General features: G+C 46.9%; 2 protein-coding genes across 5 annotated transcripts in view; one reads left to right on the forward strand and one right to left on the reverse strand.

Moving 5' to 3' along the window:
• Positions 1 to 20,575, forward strand: pgam5 (PGAM family member 5, serine/threonine protein phosphatase, mitochondrial). 2 transcript variants are annotated; one of them, XM_070888094.1, is made up of 6 exons: positions 1 to 264; positions 9,604 to 9,779; positions 13,820 to 13,945; positions 17,328 to 17,416; positions 18,322 to 18,455; positions 19,517 to 20,575. In XM_070888094.1, exons 1-6 carry the CDS (start codon positions 71 to 73, stop codon positions 19,662 to 19,664), a joined length of 867 nt encoding a protein of 288 aa, XP_070744195.1. In that variant the 5' UTR covers positions 1 to 70; the 3' UTR covers positions 19,665 to 20,575. The 2 variants fall into 2 exon arrangements, with proteins under 2 accessions (XP_070744195.1, XP_070744196.1); XM_070888095.1 differs by having other exon boundaries at positions 18,325 to 18,455.
• ankle2 (ankyrin repeat and LEM domain containing 2) overlaps positions 20,480 to 26,737 on the reverse strand; it is a 63,865-nt gene continuing 57,607 nt past the window's right edge. For 2 of the 3 annotated variants that reach the window (XM_070888090.1, XM_070888091.1), the window contains exon 13: positions 20,480 to 25,786. In XM_070888090.1, the coding sequence (XP_070744191.1) occupies positions 25,549 to 25,786 (238 nt within the window). In that variant the 3' untranslated portion in view covers positions 20,480 to 25,548. Of the gene's footprint in view, positions 25,787 to 26,442; positions 26,530 to 26,737 lie in introns of those variants that run through there. The other variant, XM_070888092.1, reaches the window with a different exon arrangement.

Below are 26,737 nucleotides of genomic sequence, written 5' to 3' on the forward strand. Positions count from 1 at the left end.
CGAGCACCGTGGTTCCGGGTCCCCCAGTAACCCAGTTCCCCGGACCCTCTCGCTCCTCAGCCCCGGGCCCATGGCCTTCCGGAGAGCCTGCCAGGTGGCCTGCGGCATCGCCGGCACGGCGGCCGTGGTGGTGGCGGCAGCGGCGACCCAGCGGCGCGGCGACGGGCGGGTGGAGGCGGCGGTGAGCTGGAGCCCCGGGCCCGGAGCGCCGAGTGTGGGCCTGGAGCACCGGCCAGGCGGAGGCTGGGACTCCAACTGGGACAAGTGAGTGAGGGAGGGCCGGAGGCCTCGGAGTCAGGAGGTTGTGGGTTCGAGGCCCACTCCAGGGACCTGAGCAACAAATCCAGGCTGATTATCAGTGCAGTACTGAGGGAGCGCCGCACTGTCGGAGGGGCAGTGCTGAGGGAGCGCCGCACTGTCGGAGGGGCAGTACTGAGGGAGCGCTGCACTGTCGGAGGAGCAGTACTGAGGGAGTGCTGCACTGTCGGAGGAGCAGTACTGAGGGAGTGCTGCACTGTCGGAGGGGCAGTACTGAGGGAGTGCTGCACTGTCGGAGGGGCAGTACTGAGGGAGGGCCGCACTGTCGGAGGGCAGTACTGAGGGAGGGCCGCACTGTCGGAGGGGCAGTACTGAGGGAGGGCCGCACTGTCGGAGGGGCAGTACTGAGGGAGCGATGCACTGTCGGAGGGGCAGTACTGAGGGAGCATCGCACTGTCGGAGGGGCAGTACTGAGGGAATGCTGCACTGTCGGAGGGGCAGTACTGAGGGAGTGCCGTACTGTCGGAGGGGCAGTACTGAGGGAGCGCTGCACTGTCGGAGGGGCAGTGCTGAGGGAGCGCCGCACTGTCGGAGGGGCAGTACTGAGGGAGCGCTGCACTGTCGGAGGAGCAGTACTGAGGGAGTGCTGCACTGTCGGAGGAGCAGTACTGAGGGAGTGCTGCACTGTCGGAGGGGCAGTACTGAGGGAGTGCTGCACTGTCGGAGGGGCAGTACTGAGGGAGGGCCGCACTGTCGGAGGGCAGTACTGAGGGAGGGCCGCACTGTCGGAGGGGCAGTACTGAGGGAGGGCCGCACTGTCGGAGGGGCAGTACTGAGGGAGCGATGCACTGTCGGAGGGGCAGTACTGAGGGAGCATCGCACTGTCGGAGGGGCAGTACTGAGGGAATGCTGCACTGTCGGAGGGGCAGTACTGAGGGAGCGCCGCACTGTCGGAGGGGCAGTACTGAGGGAATGCTGCACTGTCGGAGGGGCAGTACTGAGGGAGCGCTGCACTGTCGGAGGGGCAGTACTGAGGGAGCGCTGCACTGAGGGAGGGGCAGTACTGAGAGAGTGCTGCACTGTCGGAGGGGCAGTACTGAGGGAGTGCCGCACTGTCGGAGGGGCAGTACTGAGGGAGTGCCGCACTGTCGGAGGGGCAGTACTGAGGGAGCGCTGCACTGTCGGAGGGGCAGTACTGAGGGAGCGCTGCACTGTCGGAGGGGCAGTACTGAGGGAGCGCTGCACTGTCGGAGGGGCAGTACTGAGGGAGTGCCAGTACTGAGGGAGTGCCGCACTGTCGGAGGGGCAGTACTGAGGGAGTGCTGCACTGTCGGAGGGGCAGTACTGAGGGAGTGCCGCACTGTCGGAGGGGCAATACCGAGGGAGTGCCGCACTGTCGGAGGGGCAGTACCGAGGGAGTGCTGCACTGTCGGACGGGCAGTACCGAGGGAGTTCCGCACTGTCGGAGGGGCAGTACCGAGGGAGTGCCGCACTGTCGGAGGGGCAGTACCGAGGGAGTGCCGCACTGTCGGAGGGGCAGTACTGAGGGAGCTCCGCACTGTCGGAGGGACAGTACTGAGGGAGCGCCGCACTGTCGGAGGGACAGTACTGAGGGAGCGCTGCACTGTCGGGGGGGCAATACTGAGGGAGTGGTGCACTGTCGGAGGTGCCGTCTTTCGGATGGGACGTTAAACCGAGGTTCTATCTGCTCTCAGGTGGATGTAAAAGATCCCATGCCACTATTTCAAAAAAGAGCAGGGTTATCCCTGGTGTCCTAGTCAATATTTATCCCTCAATCAACATGACAGAAAAAAGATTGTCTGGTCATTATCACATTGCTGTTTATTACCTCTAGACTTGACTATTCCAACGCACTCCTGGCTGGCCTTCCACAATTTACCCTATGTAAACTAGAGGTCATCTGAAACTCGGCTGCCTGTGTCCTAACTCGCACCATGTCCCGCTCACCCATCATCCCCTGTGCTCGCCGACCTACATTAGCTCCCAGTTAAGCAACGCATCAATTTCAAAATTCTCATCCTTGTATTTCAAATCCCTCTCTATCTCTAACCACCTTCAGCTCCCCCCCCCCCCCCCCAAATTGTCCGTGCTCTTCCAATTCTGCCCTCTTGAGCATCCCTGATTATAATCGCTCAACCATTGGTGGCCATGCCTTCAGTTGCCTGGGCCCCAAGCTCTGGTATTTCCTGCCTAAACCTCTCCGCCTCTCTAATTATCTTTCCTCTTTCAAGACGCTCCTTAAAACCTACCTCTTTGACCAGCTTTTGGTCATCTGCCTCTAGTTTTGCTCTTCTCCACAAGTGGAAACACTCTCTGTATCCATTATCAAAACTTTTCATAATTTTAAAGACCTGTATTAGGTCACCCCTCAACCTTCCCTTTTTCAAGAGAAAAGAGAACCAGCCTGTTCATCCTTTCCCAATAGGTGTACCCTCGCATTATGGTATCGTCCTTGTAAATCTTCTCTGCATCCTCTCCAGTGCCTCCATATCTTTTTTATAAAATGGATCACCTCTAGTTTAGGTAGGGTAGAATGTGGGAGGCCAGCCAAGAGTAGGTTGGAATAGTCAAGTCTTAAGGTAACAAGGGCATGGATGAGAGCTTCAGCAGCAGATGAGCTGAGGCAAGGGCGGAGATGGGCGATGTTACGGAGGTGGAAATAGGCGGTCTTAGTTATGCTGCAGATATGTGGTTGGAAGCTCATTTCAGGATCAAATATGACACCAAGGTTGCTGTCATGTATTCAACTGTCATTGTAACCCATGTATAAACTGACCTAAGTTGTACACCGTGAGAATACTGACCACTAGGTGGTGAACTTGTGGGAGACACTCCTAACCTGGACTTTCAGGTATAAAGGGGGAAGCTCCACCCATCTTCTCCACTTCAGTGCTGGAATAAAGGTTAGTGGTCACAGAGTGACCTTCTCTCTAGTCTGGGCCTCGTGTGCATTTGTACTGTATAGTACGGAAATATTATTGGCGACGAGAAACTGTGATTTAAACCACGCGAGCATGGCCACTAGCAGCATAGGCGAAAGGTACTGTGTTGGTGATGGTTGGGACGATTTTATTGAGAGACTACAGCAAAGTTTCGTCACTAAGGAATGGCTGGGACAGGATTCGGCCGACAAACGCAGGGCTCATCTCCTGACGGTTTGTGGATCCAGGATGTACTTCCTGATGAAGGACCTTCTAGCGCCAGAGAAGCCGACAGACAAGACTTTTGAAGAGCTCAGTAAGTTGATCGGGGAACACTTTAAACCAGCGAGCAGCATGCACATGGCGAGACACTGGTTTTACATTCACTGGCAGCGAGAAGGGCAAAGCGTTCCAGACTTCGTGGCAGACCTCCGGCGACTGGCGAGCCTATGTAAGTTCCCAGATGCATACAGAGCGGAGATGCTGCGAGACTTTTTTATTGAGGGCATCGGGCACGCTGGGGTTTTCAGGAAACTGAGACCAAAGACTTGACCCTGGAAACGGAGGCTTTGATGGCCCAGACATTTATCTCAGAGGCGGAAGACACCAGAATGCTGTTTGACAAAAATCTTGGTTTAAATGCAGCAAATGGACAGGGAGTCAACATTGTTAACGCAGCACACAGTTCTCTCGGCAGACAGGGGCAATCGGACATGCCCGAGCATGTAGTCAAACCCAAAGGGGGAATTCAACAGAGACAAAGGCTAGCTGAACGGCGATTCATGCCGTCGCAATGGACAATGCGGCCGGTAATGGGGCCATCAACACCTGTCAATGGTGCGTTTAAGGACAGTTACAGAGACAGTCAGAGACGATCGACTGGTAATGGACCTTTTGTTTCCAACAACGGCTCAAGCTGGAGATGTGGAGGCAAACATAATGCCAGAGCTTGCAGGTATCAGCAATATACCTGCAGAAACTGCAACATCAGCGGTCACTTGGCGCTTATGTGCAGGAAGCCTGCAGCCAGGTTGATGTACGAGGAGGATGGGCCCGATGTAAGCCCTACAAGGCCAAATGGACACTAGGGGAAATCGCTGGAAGCTGAAGTTCAGCGAGTTCATGTGGAGCAAATATACAGTTCATACACCAGGACGCCACCAATAATGATGAAAGTGCTCCTCAATGGCATCCCAGTATCAATGGAGCTAGACACGGGGGCCAGCCAATCCCTGATGAGTATCAAACAGTTCGACAAGTTGTGGGCGTCCAAGGCCAGGAGGCCAAAATTATTGCCGATTGGCGCACAGCTACGGACATATACAAAGGAGATCATTCTGGTGCTAGGCAGCGCCACGGTAGTCGTGACCCACAAAGATTCGGAGAACAGGTTGCCACTCTGGATTGTCCCGGGGGACGGTCCCGCACTGCTGGGGAGGAGTTGGCTTGAGTCATGAACTGGAAATGGGGCGATGTCAATGCAATTTCTTCTGTGGAGCGAATATCATGCTCTCAGGTCCTGGACAAATTTGAATCACTATTTCAACCCGGCATTGGCACTTTCATGGGGGCCAAGGTAGTGATTCACATAAACCCGGACGTCAGGCCAGTACACCACAAGGCCAGAGTGGTGCCGCACGTGATGCGGGAAAAGATAGAATGCGAATTGGACCGCCTGCTGAGGGAAGGCATCATCTCGCCAGTCGAATTCAGTGACTGGGCGAGCCCGATTGTGCCGGTGCTCAAGGCGGATGGGTCGGTCAGGCTATGTGGTGATTACAAGGCCACCATCAATCGGGTGTCACTCCAAGACCAGTACCCGCTACCGAGAGCGGAGGATCTCTTTGCGACGCTATCCGGTGGCAAACTTTTTTCAAAATTGGATCTGACCTCTGCTTACATGACCCAGGAGCTGGCGAGTGAGTCGAAGAAGCTGACCACCATCACGACACACAAGGGGTTGTTTGAGTACAACAGATGTCCGTTCGGGATTCGTTCGGCCGCCACTATCTTACAGCGAAATATGGAAAGCCGCCTCAAGTCGATTCCAAGGACGGTGGTTTTTCAAGACGACATCCTCATCACGGGTCACGATACTGAAGAACACCTCCACAACCTGGAGGAGGTGCTACGCAGATTGGACCGGGTAGGTCTGCGACTGAAAAAGGCGAAGTGCGTCTTCCTAGCTCCAGAGGTAGAATTCCTGGGGATGAGGGTAGCAGCAGACGGGATCAGCCCTACTGCATCCAAAACGTCCAAATCCAGAGAGCACCCAGACCCCGTAACACGACGGAGCTGCGTTCGTTCCTGGGGCTCCGGAACTATTTTGGTAACTTTCTTCCCAAATTGAGCACGCTGTTAGAGCTGCTACACGTGCTCCTATGCAAAGGTCGCGAATGGGTCTGGGGGAACAGCCAGGAAAGGGCTTTTGATAGAGCATGCAATTTGTTATGCTCCAATGATCTGTTAACGCTATATGACCCATGTAAGAAACTTGTTTTAACGTGCGATGCGTCGTCCTATGGTGTCGGGTGTGTGTTGCAGCATGTTAATGCCAAGGGTCAGTTACAGCCGGTAGCTTATGCCTCCAGAAGTCTGTCCCAGGCAGAAAGGGGCTACGGGATGGTAGAAAAGGAAGCGCTTGCATGTGTCTATGCAGTAAAAAAAAAAATGCACCAGTTCCTGTTTGGCAGGAAATTTGAGCTGGAAACAGATCACAAACCCCTAACGTCCCTTTTGGCCGACAACAAGGCCATAAATGCAAATGCGTCGGCCCTCATACAGAGGTGGGCACTCACGTTAGCCGTCTATGACTATACAATTCGGCACAGACCGGGCACTGAAAACTGCGCCGATGCACTCAGCAGGCTCCCACTAGCCACCACCGAGGGGGCAACCGAGCATGCTGCTGAGATGGTCATGGCTGTTGAAGCTTTCGAAAGCGAAGGCTCACCCGTGACAGCCCGTCAGATCAAAGTCTGGACAAATAGAGACCCGCTACTGTCTTTAGTCAAGAAATGTGTCCTGAATGGGGACTGGGCAGCCACGTACAGGGCATGCCCTGAGGAATTTAAACCATTTCACCGGTGCAAGGATGAACTCGATTCAGGCCAATTGCCTACTATGGGGAAACCGAGTAGTCATGCTCCAGGTGGGCAGAGAGATGTTCATCAGAGAACTCCACAATGAGCACCCGGGCATTGTCATGATGAAGGCAATTGTCAGGTCACACGTTTGGTGGCCAGGGATAGATGCAGATCTGGAACTTTGTGTTCGCAGGTGCAACACATGTGCTCAGCTGGGCAACGCATCAAGGGAAGCCCCCCTTAGCCCCTGGTCCTGGCCCGCCAAGCCATGGTCACGCATCCATGTGGACTATGCAGTTTCTTTCATGGGAAAAATGTTTTTGGTTGTAGTAGATGCCTACTCCAAATGGATCGAGTGTGACATTCTCAATTCAAGCACATCCTCTGCAACGGTAGAAAGTCTACGGGCGATGTTCGCAACCCATGGTCTACCGGACGTCTTGGTCAGCGACAATGGCCCGAGCTTTACAAGCATTGAATTCCAGGACTTCATGGCAGGAAATGATATCAACCATGTCAGAACGACACCGTTCAAGCCGGCCTCAAACGGCCAGGCGGAGCGAGCAGTGCAGATAATCAAACGGGATGCTCAGAATCCAAGGGGGTACCCTACAAAGCCGCTTATCACGCCTCCTGTTGGCCAATAGATCCTGACCGCACTCGCTCACAGGGGTTCCACCCGCAGAGCTGCTAATGAAAAGGATGCTCAAAACCTGGTTATCCCTTATACACCCCACCATGAAAGAAATTGTTGAGAGCAGGCGCCAGCCACAATATGACTACCATGACAGGAATGCGAGGGCGCGATGTATTGATGTCAATGACCCTGTCTTTGTCCTCAACTACGCTACAGGGCCCAAATGGCTCGCAGGCACTGTGATTGCCAAAGAGGGGAATAGGATTCTGGTAGTTAAACTTACCAATGGACAAATCTGCCGCAAACACGTGGATCAAACAAAAAGGAGGTTCAGCAACCCCATAGAAGAGGCAGAGGAAGAACGCGATGCAGAGTTCACTCCACCACAGGTGACCGAACACCGGAACCAAGTGGAGGAGAGCCCAGTCACTGTGGGCAGTCGGGACAGGCCTGAGGCACCGCAGACACTCAGGCCAGCGCCCAACAACCGGAGCCCCAACTCAGGCGCTCTACAAGGGAGCATAAACCACCAGAGAGACTCAACCTGTGATCCCAATAAGACTTTGGGGGGGGAGGTGATGTCATGTATTCAACTGTCATTGTAACCCATGTATAAACTGACCTAAGTTGTACACCGTGAGAACACTGACCACTAGGTGGTGAACTTGTGGGAGACAGTCCTAACCTGGACTTTCAGGTATAAAAGAGGAAGCTCCACCCATCTTCTCCACTTCAGTGCTGGAATAAAGGTAACTGGTCACAGAGTGACCTTCTCTCTAGTCTGGGCCTCGTGTGCATTTGTACTGTATAGTACGGACATATTAGTTGCGAACAGTGTGGTTCAGCCTCAGACAGAAGTTGGGAAGAGGAATGGAGTCAGTGACGGGGACCGAAAACAATGGCTTCGGTCTTCACAAAATTCAATTAGAGAAAATTTCTGCTCATCCAGAACTGGATGTCGGACAAGCAGTCTGACAATTTAGAGACTGAGGAGGGTTTGAGAGAAGTGGGGGTGAGATAGAGCTGGGTGTCATCAGCGTACAGGTGGAAACTGATGCTGTGTTTCCAGGTGATGTCGCCAAGGGGCAACATGTAGATGAGAAATAGGAGGGGGCCAAGGATAGATCTTTGGGGGACACCAGAGGTAACGATGCAGGGGCGGGAAGAGAAGCCATTGCAGGAGATTCTCTGGCTGCGATTAGATGGCTAAGAATGGAACCAGGCGAGTGCAGTCCCTCCCAGCTGGACGACGGTGGAGAGGTGTTGGAGAAGGATGGAGTGGTCAGCCGTGTCAAAGGCTGCAGACAGGTCGAGAAGGTCAAGGAGGGATAGTTTGACTTTGTCACAGTCACAAAGGATGTCATTTGTGACTTTGACGAGAGCAGTTTTGGTACTGTGACAGGCGCTGTAACCTCCTCCAGCTCTACAACCCTCCGAGATCTCTGCGCTCCTCCAATTCTGGCTCCTTGCATATTCCCGATTTTTTATCACTTCACCATTGGTGGCCGCGCCTTCAGCTGCCCTCGGCCCTTTGCTCTGGAATTCCCTCCTTCAGCCTCTCCACCTTTCTACCTCTCTCCTTTAAGACACTCCTTCAAACCCAACTCTTTCATGTCCTAATATCTCTATGTGGCTCGGTGTGAAATTTTGTTCGATAACACTCGTTTTAAGTGCCTTGGGATGTTTTACGTTAAAGGTGCTATATAAATGCAAGTTGTTGTTCAATCCCTCCATTAGATCATCTCTCAGTTACCTTCTCTACCTGGAGACTCTGGTTTCTTCAGTTTTTTTTTTCAATTGAAATTTTGAAGATTGTTGTTGGGTAAGGGTATCGAGGGATGTGTTGGAAAGGCGGATAAACGGGGTTGAGGTACAGATCAGCCGTGATCTAATTGAATGGTAGAACAGTCTCGAGGGGCAGAATGGCCCCTCCTGTTCCTATGTCTGTAAAACATTTAAACATATATATCATGCTGCTTTAAGGTAGATTGAGTAGACTAGGTATACGTTTTCTAGAGTTTAGAGAGGTGATCTCATTGAAACAGGCAAAATTCTTACAGGGCTTGACAGGCTAGATGCAGGGAGAATGTTCCCTCTGACTGGGAGTCTAGAAACCAGGGGGTCACAGTCTCAGGATAAGGGGTCGGCCATTTAGGACTGAGATGAGGAGAAACAGGGTGGTGAAACTTTGGAATTCTCCGCCCCAGAGAGCTGTGGTACTCAGTCGTTGAGTATATTCAATTCAGAGATCAATAGATTTTTGAATATTAAGGAAATGAAGGGATATGGGGATCGGGTGGGAAAGTGGAGTTGAGGTAGTAGATCAGCCATGATATTGAATGTGGAGCAGGCTCGAGGGGCCGAATGGCCTACTCCTGCTCCTAATTCTTACGTTCTTTTCTAGTTTTAGCCGTTATATTATTGTAAAAATGCTGTGGTGTTCGTAGAATTTGAAGCGTGCTGCTTTCTGCGCTGCCCCCGGTTTGCAGTGCGAAGAGCTGGCCAGAGTCTCCCGGAAGTTAACGCGCTTGTGCTGAAGGGAATTGGTTCGGTGAGTTTAACCAGTTCCCAGCTGGGTGAGCCAGTGAGGCATTTTGTTTCTGGGGCGTAGCGGGGGAGAGCGGCCTGGGATGACCATCCGTATCGTAACCGTTAATGCATTTCTCTTGCTTTGTTTTAGGCGCGAGCCGATTTCACTTATTAAACCCAACAAGAAAAATAGAGAGGCCTCTGAGGACGTGACTACTCAACTTGAAGACTACAAAGTCAAAGCGACGAGGCACATCTTTCTCATCAGACATTCCCAATACAACCTGTCCGCCTTGACAGACAAAGAGAGAATTCTGACGTCGCTGGGTCTGTGCTCCATTAATTATTGTGCAAAGCCTTTAGCGAAGTACCTCTGCTCTTGTATTTAGTATTATTTTGTGACGTTTCTGCAGGGAAAGAAGACGGAGGAAATATTGTTGTCGAGAAATCAGGGGCCAAGGTCTTGCAACGGAAACATTTCCTGGGCTATAGGGAAAGAGCAGAAGATTCATTGGATTGCTCTTTCAAAGAGCCAGCACGGGCACGATGGGCCGAATGGCCTCCTTCTGTGCTGTATCATTCTATGATTCTTTAAGAAAGAAAAAGAAACACTTGCATTTCTATAGCGCCTTTCACCATCACCAGACGTCTCAAAGCACTTTACAGCCAATTCAGAACTTTTGGAGTGTAGTCACTGTTGTAATGTGGGAAAACCAGCAAGGTTGGAGTAGGAGAGAAAATCAGATAAATGAATTAGTGGTGACGACGTCAAACTTGGGTCTTGACTGTCGGAGGACGGCCAAACGAGCCTAGGGGCTCCACTGTTCTGTGGTCCTGGGTCAGTGGGATGATTAGGAGACAGCGCAGTGAGTGTTTGTTTAAACAGGGTGTGACAGAGCAGTGTGCAGTCAGGGTATTCACAACTGACGGGGAGCAAGATGGCTGCTGGCGGCGCGGAAGGAATTTACCGTTGCAGCACGAGCGTTGTGAAACGCGGGTGGGTGCGCCACATGTCGCTACATTTATTGCATTCCGGACTCGACCAAAGTGCAGTCCACCAGACATTTGTGGCGGTTTCCTTTGGTAATTGAACAACTTTCGTACCATAATAAGATTCTGAGGGGGCTTGACAGGGTAGATGCAGAGATGATGTTTCCCCTCGTGGGAGAATCTAAAACCAGGGTTCACAGTCTCAGAATAAGGGGTTGCCCATTTAAGATGGAGATGAGGAGGAATTTCTTCTCTGAGGGTCGTGAATCTTTGGACGTCTCTGACCCAGCCTCCACAGCTCTCTGGGGTAGAGAATTCCAAACATTCACGACCCTCTGAGATAAGAAATTCCTCCTCATCTCTGTCTTAAATGGGCGAGTTGTGTATTCAATGACCCAGCCTCCACAGCTCTCTGGGGTATTGAATATATTTAAGGTGAAGATATAGACAGATTTTTGAACGATAAGGGAGTGAGGGGTTATGGGGAGCGGGCAGGGAAGTAGAGTTGAGCCCAAGATCAGATCAGCCATGATCTTTTTGAATGGCGGAGCAGGCTCGAGGGGCCAAATGGCCGACGAGTGGACAAGGGAGAACCAGTGGATGTGGTGTATTTGGACCTTCAAAGGCTTTTGACAAGGTCCCACACAAGAGATTGGTGTGCAAAATTAAAGCACATGGTATTGGGGGTAATGTACTGACGTGGATAGAGAACTGATTGGCAGACAGGAAGCAGAGAGTAGGGATAAGCGGGTCCTTTTCAGAATGGCAGGCAGTGACGAGTGGGGTACCGCAGGGCTCAGTGCTGGGACCCCAGCTATTTACAATATACATCAATAATTTAGATGAAGGAATTGAGTGTAATATCTCCAAGTTTGCAGATGACACTAAGCTGGGTGGCAGTGCGAGCTGTGAGGGGGACGCTAAGAGGCTGCAGGGTGACTTGGACAGGTTAGGTGAGTGGGCAAATGCATGGCAGATGCAGTATAATGAGGATAAATGTGAGATTATCCACTTTGGTGGCAAAAACATGAAGGCAGAATATTATCTGAATGGCGGCAGATTAGGAAAAGGGGAGGTGCAACGAGACCTGGGTGTCATGGTTCATCAATCACTGAAAGTTGCCATGCAGGTACAGCAGGCGATGAAGAAGGCAAATGGCATGTTGGCCTTCATAGCTAAGGGATTTGAGTATAGGAGCAGGGAGGTCTTACTGCAATTGTACAGGGCCTTAGTGAGGCCTCACCTGGAATATTGTACGCAGTTTTGGTCTCCTAAACTGAGGAAGGATGTTCTTGCTATTGAGGGAGTGCTGCGAAGGTTCACCAGACTGATTCCCGGGATGGCAGGACAGACATATGAGGAGAGACTGGATCGACTGGGCCTGTATTCACTGGAGTTGTGAAGGATGAGAGGGGATCTCATAGAAACATAAAATTCTGACGGGACTGGACAGGTTAGATGCAGGAAGAATGTTCCTGATGTTGGGGAACCAGGGGTCACAGTCTAAGGATAAGGGGTAAGCCATTTAGGACTGAGATGAGTCAGAATCAGGGGAAGTCATAACGGGAACAAAGAAATGGAGACCAATTGAACAAGTACTTTGGTTCGGTATTCACTAAGGAGGACACAAACAACCTTCCGGATATAAAAGGGGTCAGAGGGTCTAGTAAGAAGGAGGAACTGAGGGAAATCCTTATTAGTCAGGAAATTGTGCTGGGGAAATTGATGGGATTGAAGGCCGATAAATCCCAGGGCCTGATGGTCTGCATCCCAGAGTACTTAAGGAGGTGGCCTTGGAAATAGCTGATGCATTGAGAGTCATTTTCCAACATTCCATAGACTCTGGATCAGTTCCAATGGAGTGGAGGGTAACCAATGTAACCCCACTTTTTAAAAAAGGAGGGAGAGAGAAAACGGAATTATAGACTGGTCAGCCTGACATCGGTAGTGGGTAAAATGATGGAATCAATTATTAAGGATGTCATAGCAGCGCATTTGGAAAGGGGTGACATGATAGGTCCAAGTCAGAATGGATTTGTGAAAGGGAAATCATGCTTGACAAATCTTCTGGAATTTTTTGAGGATGTTTCCAGTAGAGTGGACAAGGGAGAACCAGTTGATATGGTGTATTTGGACTTTCAGAAGGCTTTCGACAAGGTCCCACACAAGAGATTAATGTGCAAAGTTAAAGCACATGGGATTGGGGGTAGTGTGCTGACGTGGATTGAGAACTGGTTGGCAGACCAGGAAGCAAAGAGTAGGAGTAAATGGGTACTTTTCATAATGGCAGGCAGTGACTAGTGGGGTACCGCAAGGTTCTGTGCTGGGGCCCCAGCTGTTTACACTGTACATTAATGATTTAGACGAGGAGATTAAATATAGTATCTCCAAATTTGCAGATGACACTAAGTTGGGTGGCAGTGTGAGCTGCGAGGAGGATGCTATGAGGCTGCAGAATGACTTGGATAGGTTAGGTGAGTGGGCAAATGCATGTCAGATGAAGTATAATGTGGATAAATGTGAGGTTATCCACTTTGGTTGTAAAAACAGAGAGACAGACTATTATCTGAATGGTGACAGATTAGGAAAAGGGGAGGTGCAACGAGACCTGGGTGTCATGGTACATCAGTCATTGAAGGCTGGCATGCAGGTACAGCAGGCGGTTAAGAAAGCAAAATGGCATGTTGGCCTTCATAGCGAGGGGATTTGAGTACAGGGGCAGGGAGGTGTTGCTACAGTTGTACAGGGCCTTGGTGAGGCCACACCTGGAGTATTGTGTACAGTTTTGGTCTCCTAACTTGCGGAAGGACATTCTTGCTATTGAGGGAGTGCAGCGAAGATTCACCAGACTGATTCCCGGGATGGCGGGACTGACATATCAAGACTGGATCAACTGGGCTTGTATTCACTGGAGTTCAGAAGAATGAGAGGGGACCTCATAGAAACGTTTAAAATTCTGACGGGTTTAGACAGGTTAGATGCAGGAAGAATGTTCCCGATGTTGGGGAAGTCCAGAACCAGGGGTCACAGTCTAAGGATAAGCCATTTAGGACCGAGATGAGGAGAAACTTCTTCACCCAGAGAGTGGTGAACCTGTGGAATTCTCTACCACAGGAAGTTGTTGAGGCCAATTTACTAAATATATTCAAAAAGGAGTTAGATGTAGTCCTTACTACTCGGGGGATCAAGGGGTATGGAGAGAAAGCAGGAATGGGGTACTGAGGGAATGATCAACCATGATCATATTGAATGGCGGTGCAGGCTCGAAGGGCCGAATGGCCTACTCCACCTATTTTCTATGTTTCAATGCTCCTATTTCTTATTATTGACAATAACCTGCTCGTTGCGTTATGAATGAAAATGTTATTTCTTTGCAGGGCGTGAGCAGGCTGAGCTGACTGGTCAGCGATTGGCCAGTCTGGGGTTGAACTATGATATCCTGATTCACTCCAGTATGACCAGGGCAAAAGAGACAGCAGCAATCATTAGTAAATACCTGCCAGGTGGGTCTGCGCATCACACTGTGCTCAGCGCTCATCATTTCTGTGTCTTGTGAGCAGACTTTATTTTTTAATGGTTTTTAATAATTAATTGTAGTGCAATGAATGAGCAATAAAGGAACATAGAAGTTGTATCTATTGAGACTCATGAGCATTTAACATTGATGGGGCACAATACTTTACATTCTTTTACTCCGCCTCTCTTTCCTCCTTTAAGACCCTCCTTAAAATCTAACTTTTTGTCCAAGCTTTTGGTCTCTTGTCCTAATTTGGATATTAAGGGAGTCAAGGGTTATGGAGAGCGGACAGGAAAGTGGAGTTGAGGCCAAGATCAGATCAGCCATGATCTTATTGAATGGCGGAGCAGGCTCAAGGGGCCGAATGACCTACTCCTGCTCCTATTTCTTATGTTCTTATGGAAGCAAGGGGGAGTAGATTGAACAGAAAGTCCTCCCGCTAGACATTCCTTCCCCTTTAATGCAAATTATGATTGGCAAGGCTTTTTTCATTTAAACTTTCAGAAAGTTTACATGCTTATTTTGTGATGTATATTTTCACTGCAGACAAGCACTGAGGGTTTTTGGCATGGCCAGTGCCTGTGCTAATATCTCCTTGTGTGGCTCAGTGTCGAATTTTGTCTGATAAAGCTCCAGTGAAAGTGCCTTGGGATGTTTTACAATGCTAAATGCGCTATATAAATGTAAGTTGTTGTAGTGTATATCCATCAAGTATAGATGGAAAGAACATTTTGGGATCCAGTCTGTGAGTAACGTGAGCCGTGATGTGTTGAGTTTAGCGAGCTCGGGGGGAACAGGGGACTTTGGGCCTCTGGTTCCCAAAGCTGTCCCCCACTGGGGGTTTTCCTCACCTCGTGTCTGGGTCTGTTGTAGACTCAGTGATAGAGATTGATCGCTGTGATTGGTCAACAACTCCATTATCGTTGGATCGTGCAACGACTGGAATGGAAGGTGAACTCGATGGACCTGGGTCTTTTTTCGTCGAGCAATTCCTATGTTCCTAGATGTGAAAGGACCACACTGAAATAGGGAGAGGGTGAGGCCATGAATTCTATAACAACCTGAATCCAGTTGGTGCTTACTTATTATAATAGTGTCAGCTTAGCTCACTTGGTGGCACCATTGTCTTTGACTCAGAAGATTGTGGGTTCACTCCAGTACTTGAGTGCATAACCTAGGCTGACACTCCAGTGCAGTGCTGAGGGAGTGCTGCACTGTCAGAGGTGCCATAGCTTGGATGAGACGTAAACCATCTGCTTGCTTAGGTGGATGTAAAAGATCCAACGGTGCTATATCGAAGAAGAGTAGGGGAGTTCTCCCTGGTGTCCTGGCCAATATTTATCCCTCAATCAACATCACTAAAAGACAGATTACCTGGTCATTTTCACATTGCTATTTGTGGGAGAACATAAGAAATAGGAGCAGGAGTCGGCCATTCAATAAGATCATGGCTGATCTGATCATAGACTCAGCTCCACTTCCCTGCCCACTCCCCAAAACCCTTTACTCCCTTATCTTTCAAAAATCTGTCGCTCTCTGCCTTAAATATATTCAATGACCCAGCCTCCACAGCTCTCTGGGGCAGAGAATTCCAAAGATTTGGGAGAATCTGAGAGAAGAAATTTCTCCTCATATCAGTTTTAAACGGGCGCCCCCTTATTCTAAGACTATGTCCCCTAGTTTTAGTTTCCCCTATGAGTGGAAATATCCTCTCTGCATCCACCTTGTCGAGCCCCCTCATCTTAGAATTTTCAATAAGATCACCTCTCATTCTTCTGAACTCCAATGGGTATATTCTCATAAGTCAACTCCCTAATTTCTGGAATCAACCGAGTGAACCTTCTGTGAACAGCCTCCAATGCAAGTATATCCTTCCTTAAATACAGAGACCAAAACTGTACACAGTACTCCAGGTGTGGCCTCACCAATACCCTGTACAGTTGTAACACGACTTCTCTGCTATTATACTCTATCCCCTTTGCAATAAAGGCCAACGTTACATTTGTCTTCCTGATTACTTGCTGTACCTGCATACTAACTTTTTGTGTTTCATGAACAAGGACCCCCTGTCGCTCTGTACTGCAGCACTTTGCAATTTTTCTCCATTTAACTTATAATTTGCTTTTCTATTTTTCTGCCAAGTGGATAACCTCACATTTTCCCACATTGTACTCCATCTGCCAAATTTTTGCTCACTCACTTAACCTGTCTATATCCCTTTGCAGTCAATTTACACACAGCAAGCAAAATCGGCAGTGTTTCTGACATTACAGTAGGTCACTACACAAGGTATTTAATTGGCTGTAAAGCGCTTTGGGACGACCGGTGGTCGTGAAAGGCGCTATAGAAATGCAATTATTTCTTTTCTTCAAAATTTTTTTTGTACCAGTTTTGTTTTCAGGCTGATTTCTGAAGATTAATTTTTTATCAAACAGTGCTATGTGTAGGACCTTTCTGTGTTCTGTTAACTGTACGGCACGATCTTGCTTAACCCGAAAAGCCTCGTCAGCACCATCTGGTCAGGTCTGTGGACAGATGTAGTCAGTAGTCAGGCACACACAGACTTCGAGTTAGAGTGTTCAAAATGAAACCCTCATGTAGGAACTCGGTGAGACCACCCTTTCCTTTGACTATCCCTTTTCGAGAAGTGAAGAGCGCTACGCAAATAAATGCAAGTTGTAGTTGTTGAAATCGTGCCAGAATATATTGAGTCCCATTTTGTGAAGTTTGTCATTGGAATTGTTTAGGATCTTGTCTAGGCTGGATAGCTCTTGGTCAGCCGGCATGGACACGCTGAAATGACCTTCCGTGCTGTAAATTTCTATGATTCTGTACTCCAATCCCTTTGTAACAAAGGTTAACATACCTTAATATAGGCTTCTGGCTGACTATAGCAGGGAGAAGGAACGTTTACTGAATCTTGAACACAACTCCCAGTGAATTAACTTGGGACCAACAGAAATTATAAGGAGAAAGGGAAAAACAGACTTGCAAATATATAATGGCTTTCACAACTTCAGGATGTCCCAAAGCGCTTTACAACCAATGAAGTACTTTTGAAGTGTAATCACTGTTGGAAACACTACAGCCAGCAGTGACTGAGGTATTGTGCATGGATTGTAATGGAGCGATGGGATATGATAGAAGTATTGTGTATGACTGTGGTTGGATTATGGATTTCTCCCGTGGCACGTCATTGATCTTCGTTAGGAATAGAAGAGCATTGACAGGGGAACAGGGGGTTACAGAAGAGGAACGCAAGGAAACATAAATACTAATAGTAAAGAAGCAATTTGTTTTTTTTAAATAACAGTTGGGTGTGATATTATCAGTCTTCATATTGAGAAGATTCTATGCTGTGATTCTAGATTTGGAAATGATGAGTTGTGACCTGCTGAGAGAGGGAGCACCTATTGAACCTATCCCACCAGTCAGCCATTGGAAGCCAGAGGCTATGGTAAGAATGACGCTTAAGGTGGCCTCCATTACTGTGCTTCACTCTCTTCCATTCTGTGGGCAGAGGAAAAGCTTCAAGGACACCCTCAAAGCCTCCTTGACAAAGTGCAACATCCCCACCGACACCTGGGAGTCCCTGGCCAAAGACCACCCTAAGTGGAGGAAGAGCATCCGGGAGGGCGCTGAGCACCTCGAGTCTCGTCGCTGAGAGCATGCAGAAAACAAACGCAGGCAGCGGAAGGAGCGTGCGGCAAACCAGACTCCCCACCCACCCTTTCCTTCAACCACTCTCTGCCCCACCTGTGACAGAGACTGTAATTCCCACATTGAACTGTACAGCCACCTGAGAACTCACTTTTAGAATGGAAGCAAGTCTTCCTCGACTCTGAGGGACTGCCTGTGATGATGATGCTTCTGTAGAGAAATACAGTGGAAATCAAACCATTACATTACCTCCCATTGGTACAGTTGTGGTTAATATTTGAATGTAGTTCAGCTCCCATGTACACATATGGATATCTTGGCATATTATTTTATTTTTAAAGAACCTCATGCTGTTGTAAAGCCATTTGGATCCAAAAGTCTTTTCCCCGACTAGCCCAAAAATAGGAGCAGGAGTAGGCCATTCAGCCCCTCGAGCTTGTTCCACCATTCAATGAGATCATGGCTGACCAGTATCGTAACTCCATCTTGGCTAGCAAACATCTATCGATTTCACAGATTGAAAATGATTAATTTAGCTTCGCTTCTACTGCCCTGAGTGTGAAGAGGTGTTTCCTAACTTCACTCCTGAATGACCTGGCTCTGATTTTAAGGTTATGTCCCCTTGTCCTCGACTCCCCCGCCCCCCTCCGCGCAGCCTGCGTGTGAGGTTAAGTGGTTTACATGTTTTTAAAATGTCCTCAGCAGTATCATGAAGATGGTGCGAGGATTGAAGCTGCCTTCCGTCGCTATATCCACAGAGCAGACCTGAAGCAGCAGAACGATAGTTACGAGATCATCGTCTGTCACGCAAACGTTATCCGCTATTTTGTTTGCAGGTAACTATTTTAATGTTGTGTGTTATTACAGCTATAACCGGGGAAAGTGTAATGGTTTTATACATGATTTCTTAATAACTGTTGGAGGGATGGAGTTCAACAAATGAACTTTAACTCCATGTTCACAAATATATACAAAGCCATTTGTTTTCTAACCTAATGTATAAACATCTAAAAATGTGTTGTATATTAAAAGTCTTGCATATACACTTCCCGTAAAACTGGTCATGCCGTTTCGATCATGCTTACATGTTTTAAGCCCTAGTTCAGAATGATGCCAGGGGATGAGGAGAGACTAGAGAAGGTGGGATCGTTGTCCTTTGAGCAGAGAAGGTTAAGGGGGAACAGAGGTGTTCCACACCATGAGGAGTTTTGATGGGAGAAACTGTTTGCAGTGGCGGGAGGGTCGGTAATAGAAACATAGAAAATAGGTGCAGGAGTAGGCCATTCGGCCCTTCGAGCCTGCACCGCCATTCAATATGATCATGGCTGATCATTCCCTCAGTACCCCATTCCTGCTTTCTCTCCATGTCCCCTGATCCCTTTAGCTGTATGGGCCACATCTAACTCCCTTTTGAATATATCTAACGAACTGGCCTCAACAACTTTCTGTGGTAGAGAATTCCACAGGTTCACAATTCTCTGAATGAAGAAGTTTCTCCTCATCTCGGTCCTAAATCCTTAGACTGTGACCCCTGGTTCTGGACTTCCCCAACATTGGGAACAATCAGAGGGGGCCACAATTTTAATGTCTGGTCTGAAAAACTAGTCCTGCACTCCCTCAGCACTGCACTGGGAGTTACAGCTGCTCACGTCTCTGAAGGTTGTGGGCTCAAATCCCACTTTAGAGACAAGAGTGCCAAGGCCAACACCACGATATCGCAGACATATTCCAGATCTAACAAAAGAACTCACTTGTGTGCTACCAGCCTTCTGTTGTCTTCATTTTCCCTCCCCTGGCCCTTGTATGGATGCAGATGTTGGTATTTCACCATTTTAAAAATAATTCCTGAAGTTAAATTATCCAGTAATCCGTGTTTTATCTTTTCCCTGTTCTGTAGAGCTTTGCAGTTTCCGCCCGAAGGATGGCTGAGAATGTGTCTCAATAATGGCAGCATCACCTGGCTGACCATCCGCCCGAATGGGAGGGTGGCACTTCGAACATTAGGAGACAGTGGCTTCATGCCCCCCGACAAATTAACACGTTAAAACAAAATTGCTGCTTTTCATTTGGAAATCTTGCGTCTTGCACTGTGCGAAACGAGGTCGGAAGGTGCAGTGTTGGTTTGCAACAATATTTGCAGATTTTAATTTTATTTTTTTTTACTTTTTTCCCCTGTACATTTTATAATCACGTCCCTACAGCCGGGAGGGCTGGAATGAATTGTGTATGTTTGGGATATAATCAATGTTATTCCATGTCGACTAATGATAGGTGCAAATGATGTCTCTTGCCTGTGGCGCTGTGTGTTTTGGCACTCTCACTCACCTCAGCCTCATTAATAGTAAAACTTAACTTGTGGGGAGAGTGAAAGCTGGGGCCTGAGTGTCTGTAACACTTTACTATTACCGTGCGTTTTTTAAAAAATTACAAATGATGCAGATTTTTTAAGGGTTATATTTTTTCCTGCAGTCGCTGTATGTTATTTGGAATTAAATCACTGCAGCTAACTGTGCCCTGTGCAAGGACCTCTATTGGCAATAAACTTCAAATTGTTTTACAGTAGTTAGTCTCCCTGGCTCAGTGCTAACCAGGAACACCATTCCTTACCTGACCTCAGCATTCCTGGGTTAGAAGGGAGGGGGGCAGTTGGATAGTTCTCTCTCCATCATTCTCCTGCAGTTGAACAGCCTGCTTGCCAGGGCTCTCATATGGATATAGGAAAAATAACTTGTATTTATACTGCACCAGTGCAAATCCCAGAGTGCTTCAACAGTTGCCATTATGTTAAGCCTCGACACCTTCGAGAGGCTGGGGGTGGGTTTAAATATTATAATTAATGAGTCAAGTCTTGTATCATGTCTTTGCATTAAGCAGTTTACTGGATTGTATCAATGTTTTTTTTCAGGCTAGTATGTCAATGCAATACAGGGTTCCACAATAAAGGGTTTTTAACAAACTTGTCATTTAGCAGCATGTTACAGCACAGAAACATCCTACCCTGCAATGACTACATTGGTCTTTTTCTAATCTTGCCCTTGCTTGCTCTCCACATTCTTTAATATTTTACTCTTTCATTTCCTTCCATTTTAAAATAATTTGTGGATTCTGTTTCAACAACAGGTTAGATCAAAGAATTCCATATCCTTTTATTGCAAAGGGGATGGAATATAAAAAGTAGCCAAAGTCCTGCTGCAACTGTTGGTGAGATCACAGCTGGAGAACTTGTAGAGTTTTGGTGGTTTTATTGGAGGACTATACTTGAGTTGGACATAAGGAGTAGGCTATTTGGCTCCTTGAGCCTGCTCCATAATTTAATAAGATCATGGCAGATCTGATCATGGACTCAACTCCCCATAAACCCTTTATTCCCTTATCACTCAAAAATCTGTGTATCTCCACCTTAAATATATTCAATGACCCAGTCTCCACAGCTCTCTGGGGCAGAGAAGAAATTCCTCATCAGTTTTCTGAGACTATGAGCCCAAATTTGGCCCTCTGTTTTTTTCCGAGCTCCCCCGCTGACATGTTACATCAGAAGCAATGCCAAAAAAACTCCGTGCGATCACTGCCAATTCTCAGGCCAGCTGTGGAGCTGGTGTAGTATACAAGGGCGGAGCTAGGTCCTGGCGCATGTGCAGTAGCTCCTGGCAGGCCGTTTCACAAACGCACGCTGCAGACTGTGTGGGAGGGGCCCGAAGCACACCATCCCTAGCCCTGGCCGAATGGGCTCCCTCATCAGCGGCCTGCTGCGCTCACTTAGGTAGGACTTCTATTTTTTATTTATTGATTGATTTTGGTGCAGGGTTCCTTCTATTTTATTTATTATTAATTGCTTATTAGTTTTTGTGCTTGGTGGTGCTTTAAATGTCGTTATTGCCACCGATTCTTTAACTGTAAGTAAGTAAGGTCTTTCTGTGCGGACAAAAGTGGACACATAAATTAGTTTAGTATAACTTTTTTCTGGCCAAATTGGTATAAATTGTGTCAGTGGCTGGGAACGCTCCCTTTTGGAAAAAAAAACTGACCTAACTAACTCACTTACATTGGCACAAATTAAATGGCCATTAAATTGCAACTAAAAAGAGACACCAGAAAAATCAAGTTACACCAAAAAAAACAGTGCAACTCATGGTTTCCTCTCTGCATCCACCTTGTCGAGCCTCCTCATTGGAGTTCAGGATAATGTGTGTATAGGGCTCAACCTTTCCCCATAAGTCGACCCCCCTCATCTCTCGAATCAACGAGTGAACTGCCGCCAATGCAAGTACGGAGACCAAAACTGTACGCAGTACTCTAGGTGTATCCTCACCAATACCCTGTACAGTTGTAGCAGAATCTAGAGAGGGCCAACGGGTTATTATCCTCTGTCTAAAGAAAAGTCTAGGAAATGAAACAATTTTCTTTGAACCTATTAAATTCTTTCAGTAAAGCTCCCCTTACACTTGCTTTAACTCAAAGCTTCAAAAAAAATATACCAGTTTGTTACATTACGAATGTCTGTGCTGCCACCTGACTTGTGGTCTTGAAGGCCTGGATTGTTAACTTGTTTAAGAGGACTCACTGAAGAGAAGTAGCTTTTTGTGTGGGGTCTAAGAGGGAAATAAAAATAACTGATGAAAAGAAAGACCATAAATGCATGCGACATTTAAAATGTGCAATGGGAAATTCCGCGCTAGTACGACCAGACATTTTCACACATCTACATCACGAGTCTTCTGCCATTCATGGGTGAGGGAGCAACAGTAGTATACATACCAATCTGTGCAGTTCTAGAAAGGGGTGCTTTCAGGTTACTGAGTCTCATGTATCTGCGATAACAAATATAATCAGTCATCTCAAACCTACACTGTGCAGGTCTATATGCTGCATCAAAATACAGCAATGATATTAAGGCACCAATAAAACGAATCAATCAATCAGCTTACAACTCATTCATAAAGTTAAAAAATAAACTAAAAAGCTTGCAAGAGTCACAGATGCAATAGTTCTATTTTAACAGAGCGATAGTGGGGATAACCTTGCCTCTCTGTACTAAAGGACAAGACTGAACAGCATTGAACTGCAAACTGGTCAACCCCATACAGCCAAGCAAGCAGCGAGTCAGATGGAGCAGGAAGTCTGCCGAGCCCTCTATGTGCTCCAGGCCAGAGCAAGAAGCATCTTTAAAGCTTGGCCATCAGCATGACCCATGTGCCAGATACTCTCTTCCAATGAGATGGCAGAGAATCAGGGCTCCTGAATCAATCTGGGATCCACGTAGATTATTTATGCTAATTTCTTATGGTCTGGGAGGTGTAGTGGAATTGGAGGAAAGTTATGCAACATAAGCCTCTTTAGCTTATGTTGCATAACACACACATGTAGTTTGTTCCCCCGCCTCTGTCCTTGCCGTGAGTTTGTCATAACATCAGAGGGAACCTTAGCGGGGTCGCCAACTCTGGCGTGACACATTCCTGGAGGTTTCATCACGTGACCTCTCACCTCCAACTGCCTTTTGTCTCACGTCCAATATTTTTATAACCAGTAAGTACTAAAAGGAAATGAAATAAACGCACCTATAATCTTTCTCCTGAGTTGCTCAGAGCAGAATCCCAGGGATTAATCTTTAATTTCTGGAGACTCCAGGACAATCCTAAACCTTTAACCAGCGAGAGGGTTACTGAAATTACAAGCACTTGTCTGTACTGTCAGAGAGCATGGTGCGGCTTTAGACTTTGATCACAATAACCTGTGCACTTTTTTAGTGCCTGGAAATAACTCTGGTTCTAGTTTTCCAAATTCAATACCAAATAAAAGTACAGAGAATTTGTGTCATTTACATCTTTGTGTAAAGCTGAACAACTTCATTTTATGGTCATAACTCCAGGTCAGGCAGTACTTCTTTTGCTCTTGGTAGACATATTTTCTGTTTAAAAAAAAATACAATATCCTACATTTCCAAATTCTTAACATACAGAATTTATTAGTATCATTTTGTTCTTTTAACAACATGCTCAGCTTTAGATCATGTTACAGCATTTCTGTTGCTTCAGAAATCTTTGCAGAGTGAAGCTGAAGCCAGGACTGTGCCGAGGTAGTCGTTCACAGGCTGGGCTTTCAATAAGGCAAAGAGGTAAGGAGGCTGCCGTAATATTGATGTCGAGCATTAAAATCACCGACGGTAGAAACAGGCGACTCGCGTCAGCAAAGCAACTTCCCGTCCCCACTTAATCACAACAATTTATTAAAAAAAGCAAAAGGACTCATTGTACACAAATGTTCATTAAATCACTATCTACATCAGGTTACTTTTTTGCATTTCTAAATTCAGTTCAATCAAATAAAGGGGCCATGGACCTCCTGCTCTCCATCACGTTCCGTACTTTTGCAGCAAAGGACATCACAAGTGAAAATTTGACACGGTCACAACAGTAATGGGCTGCACTTCAGTTGGAAGCACATCAAAAAAAATTGAGAACTGAGCAAGACACAAGAATAAACCCACAATATAAACATTCACAAATCACTACCTGTAGGAGAATGAATCAAACATTTTTAGTCACACACTGTTTGTTAAGAAACTAATTCACTCAAGACGACTAAATTAACATTACTTATATCTGTACACTGAACACTTGCACGTGGACATTATTCAAGGACTTTAAAAAATAAATGTGCTGAACTCCACAGTAACGATTAAAATGCTTTAATCTTGTGCGCTTTAGTTTCTCCTTATTCTCTTCCCAGCACAGTTATCATTTCACGTTTACACAGTAATAAACGTACCATAAATACGTGCTACATCCCAGAGGTGTAGGTAGTGGGAAGGGTCAGAGCTACTAAGACCAAACATTTTCACACATCCACAGCACCGGGTCTGCTGGCACTTGTGGGTATGGGAGTAACAGTGTAAAAGCCAATTTGTACAGGGACTCAAAGGTGTCGTCATGTTAGCCGCGTGTCCTATGTATCTGTGCTCTAACAACTCGGACTCAACAGCAGGTCTCCACCAATTCTCCAGTCACCCCAAACCTATATGCTGCATTTAATTACATTAAAGGCAACAGTAAAGCTCAATTTAAAAATTAATTTCTTTTTTTTAAAAAAGGCACTATAAAGCTTGCAAAAGCCACAGATGCAATTTTCTTGTAACAAATAAATACATTTTAATACAATTGAAAATCATACTGAGAATGCCTTATGGCCAATGCAATCAAGGTGCCAGAATGACAGATTCATCGTTGTATGTCAGTACCTTACTTTCTCTCTTTGTATGCACAACACGTACCAATATAGTAGCCGACTCTATGAACTTACTCCAACATTAGCCTTCAGTTCCATGCAATATAATGTTTTATAACACACCCACAAATGTATTTCTCAGCAATAACAGTGGGGTTAACAAACAAGACAAGTTCATTTATCATTCCCTCCCCCACCCCCAGATCAGTGGACTTTTACAGGAATTTCACAGAAATTAAATTGGATAAAACATACATAACTGGGAGTGTTACTGACATTATCAGATTGGATCAGGATCAGGTTCCTTTGTAATCCTCGGAGCTGCCTTAGAGGTTGTGAAGTTCTCTAAACAAGGTAATTATTATTTTTGTTCCCACACTGGTTCTTTTTGGGAAAGTTGAAATGGAGGACATCATTTTAATAAAGCAAAATAAAGTTAAAATATATTCATTTTAGGAAGAAATGGCAGCGAAATCAGGGTTAACACTGATTACAGAAATGGGGGACTTGGGACAATGCAGTAAGCAGTAAAATAATGCAGTGAAAACTGATTTACACCAACAGAATCGAAGAGAATACAGTAACCATGAAGCAGCCATTGTACATTAGAGACATATTTAGGAAACTACATTTTATCTTTTTTTTAAAATATAAAACCGATTCCCTCTCTAAAGTGGGGCGACGTAAGTGGTATCACAACAGCAAGTCTTAGAGCTCAGATGGTTCAGAGAAGTGCAGGCGTTGGAGCACCTGGATATGGCTGGCATAGGCTGGACTGTACCGGCCTGGGCTTCCAAACTCTGAGTATTGAAAGCTCCCAAACTTTCCTGGACTGTGGCACAGCGGGCTCGATCTCCCGACAATGGAGAGCCCAGGGCTGCACGGAGAACCCGGTGTGACCGACTGGAGTTTTGGTCTTCCTTTTAGTGTAGCAGGGCTTGGCCAACTGCAGAAACAAAGAAATAATATCAAATTACGTCCATTTATTTTATCCTCTTGCCAGGTTTTACCCGAAGTGTTCTGCAGAACAAACTCAATAAAAGTTACATGTGTGTACACACACACACAACTATTTTAAGAGTTGATAAGATACTTTTCTAATCAGTCCACTGAATTTGGATTATTCTTTCCTTAAGGTTGTATACGAACACGAAACAAAGCACTGCTAGAATATTAAATCAAAATCCTAACTTTTTTATTATTCTGAAACGTCAGTTTTGTGAGTATGGTCTTGACCATGGAGGGTGGGTTCACTTGGTCAATAATCCGCAAATTTAAAGGACAACGCACTTACATCGCAAATTAGAGGGACATTGGCTGTAATACATGGTTTGTGGGGGGGGGGGGGGCGGGGGTGAGGGGGAGAAAGGTGAAGAAATCAGAACGTCATGAATTGCAAGAGCATATAGTTTTGTGGTGTTAAGATTAGGCTGGGTAAACACCAACTATGCCTTTATTAAAATAGTGGACAAACGAAGGACATATGAATGCATTAAGTATTTGCGTGCGCCATTTCAAGGCCAACATACAATTTGCCGTCACATTCTCTGCTCTGGACCAGCCTGGGGTTCTGCTCAGGGCCTCAGCCACGTACCTCGAGAAATTTAGGGACTGCATGCTGTTCAGGCCCATCTTAGGACTCGAGCACTTGATCGAAAACTGACATTCAGCATCGTTGCAGTTGCCGGCCTTTGGGCGAGATTTGATAAAGCAGATGAGAACCTCTGAGTGGATTTGTAAAGTTCCTATGGCACTTGAAAGGAAGCAGGAAATTCTCCCCGGTGTCAACACCGCTCCCTCAACCAAACACCACTAAAAACATGAACTGGTCACATGCCTCCCACCACTGTTTCTGGGACTCTGTGCACACAACCGCTGTTGCATTGACCCACACAGC

The sequence above is a fragment of the Pristiophorus japonicus genome, chromosome 8 (assembly GCF_044704955.1).
Source record: "Pristiophorus japonicus isolate sPriJap1 chromosome 8, sPriJap1.hap1, whole genome shotgun sequence".
Taxonomy (NCBI): domain Eukaryota; kingdom Metazoa; phylum Chordata; class Chondrichthyes; family Pristiophoridae; genus Pristiophorus; species Pristiophorus japonicus.

Excerpts from the sequence above, each read along its gene's own strand:
- pgam5 (XM_070888094.1), top strand. The coding sequence starts at position 71 with ATGGCCTTCCGGAGAGCCTGCCAGGTGGCCTGCGGCATCGCCGGCACG. Across the intron at positions 9,780-13,819 it reads GAGAATTCTGACGTCGCTGG|GGCGTGAGCAGGCTGAGCTG; the intron begins GTCTGTGCTCCA and ends ATTTCTTTGCAG. Across the intron at positions 17,417-18,321 it reads ATTGGAAGCCAGAGGCTATG|CAGTATCATGAAGATGGTGC; the intron begins GTAAGAATGACG and ends AAATGTCCTCAG.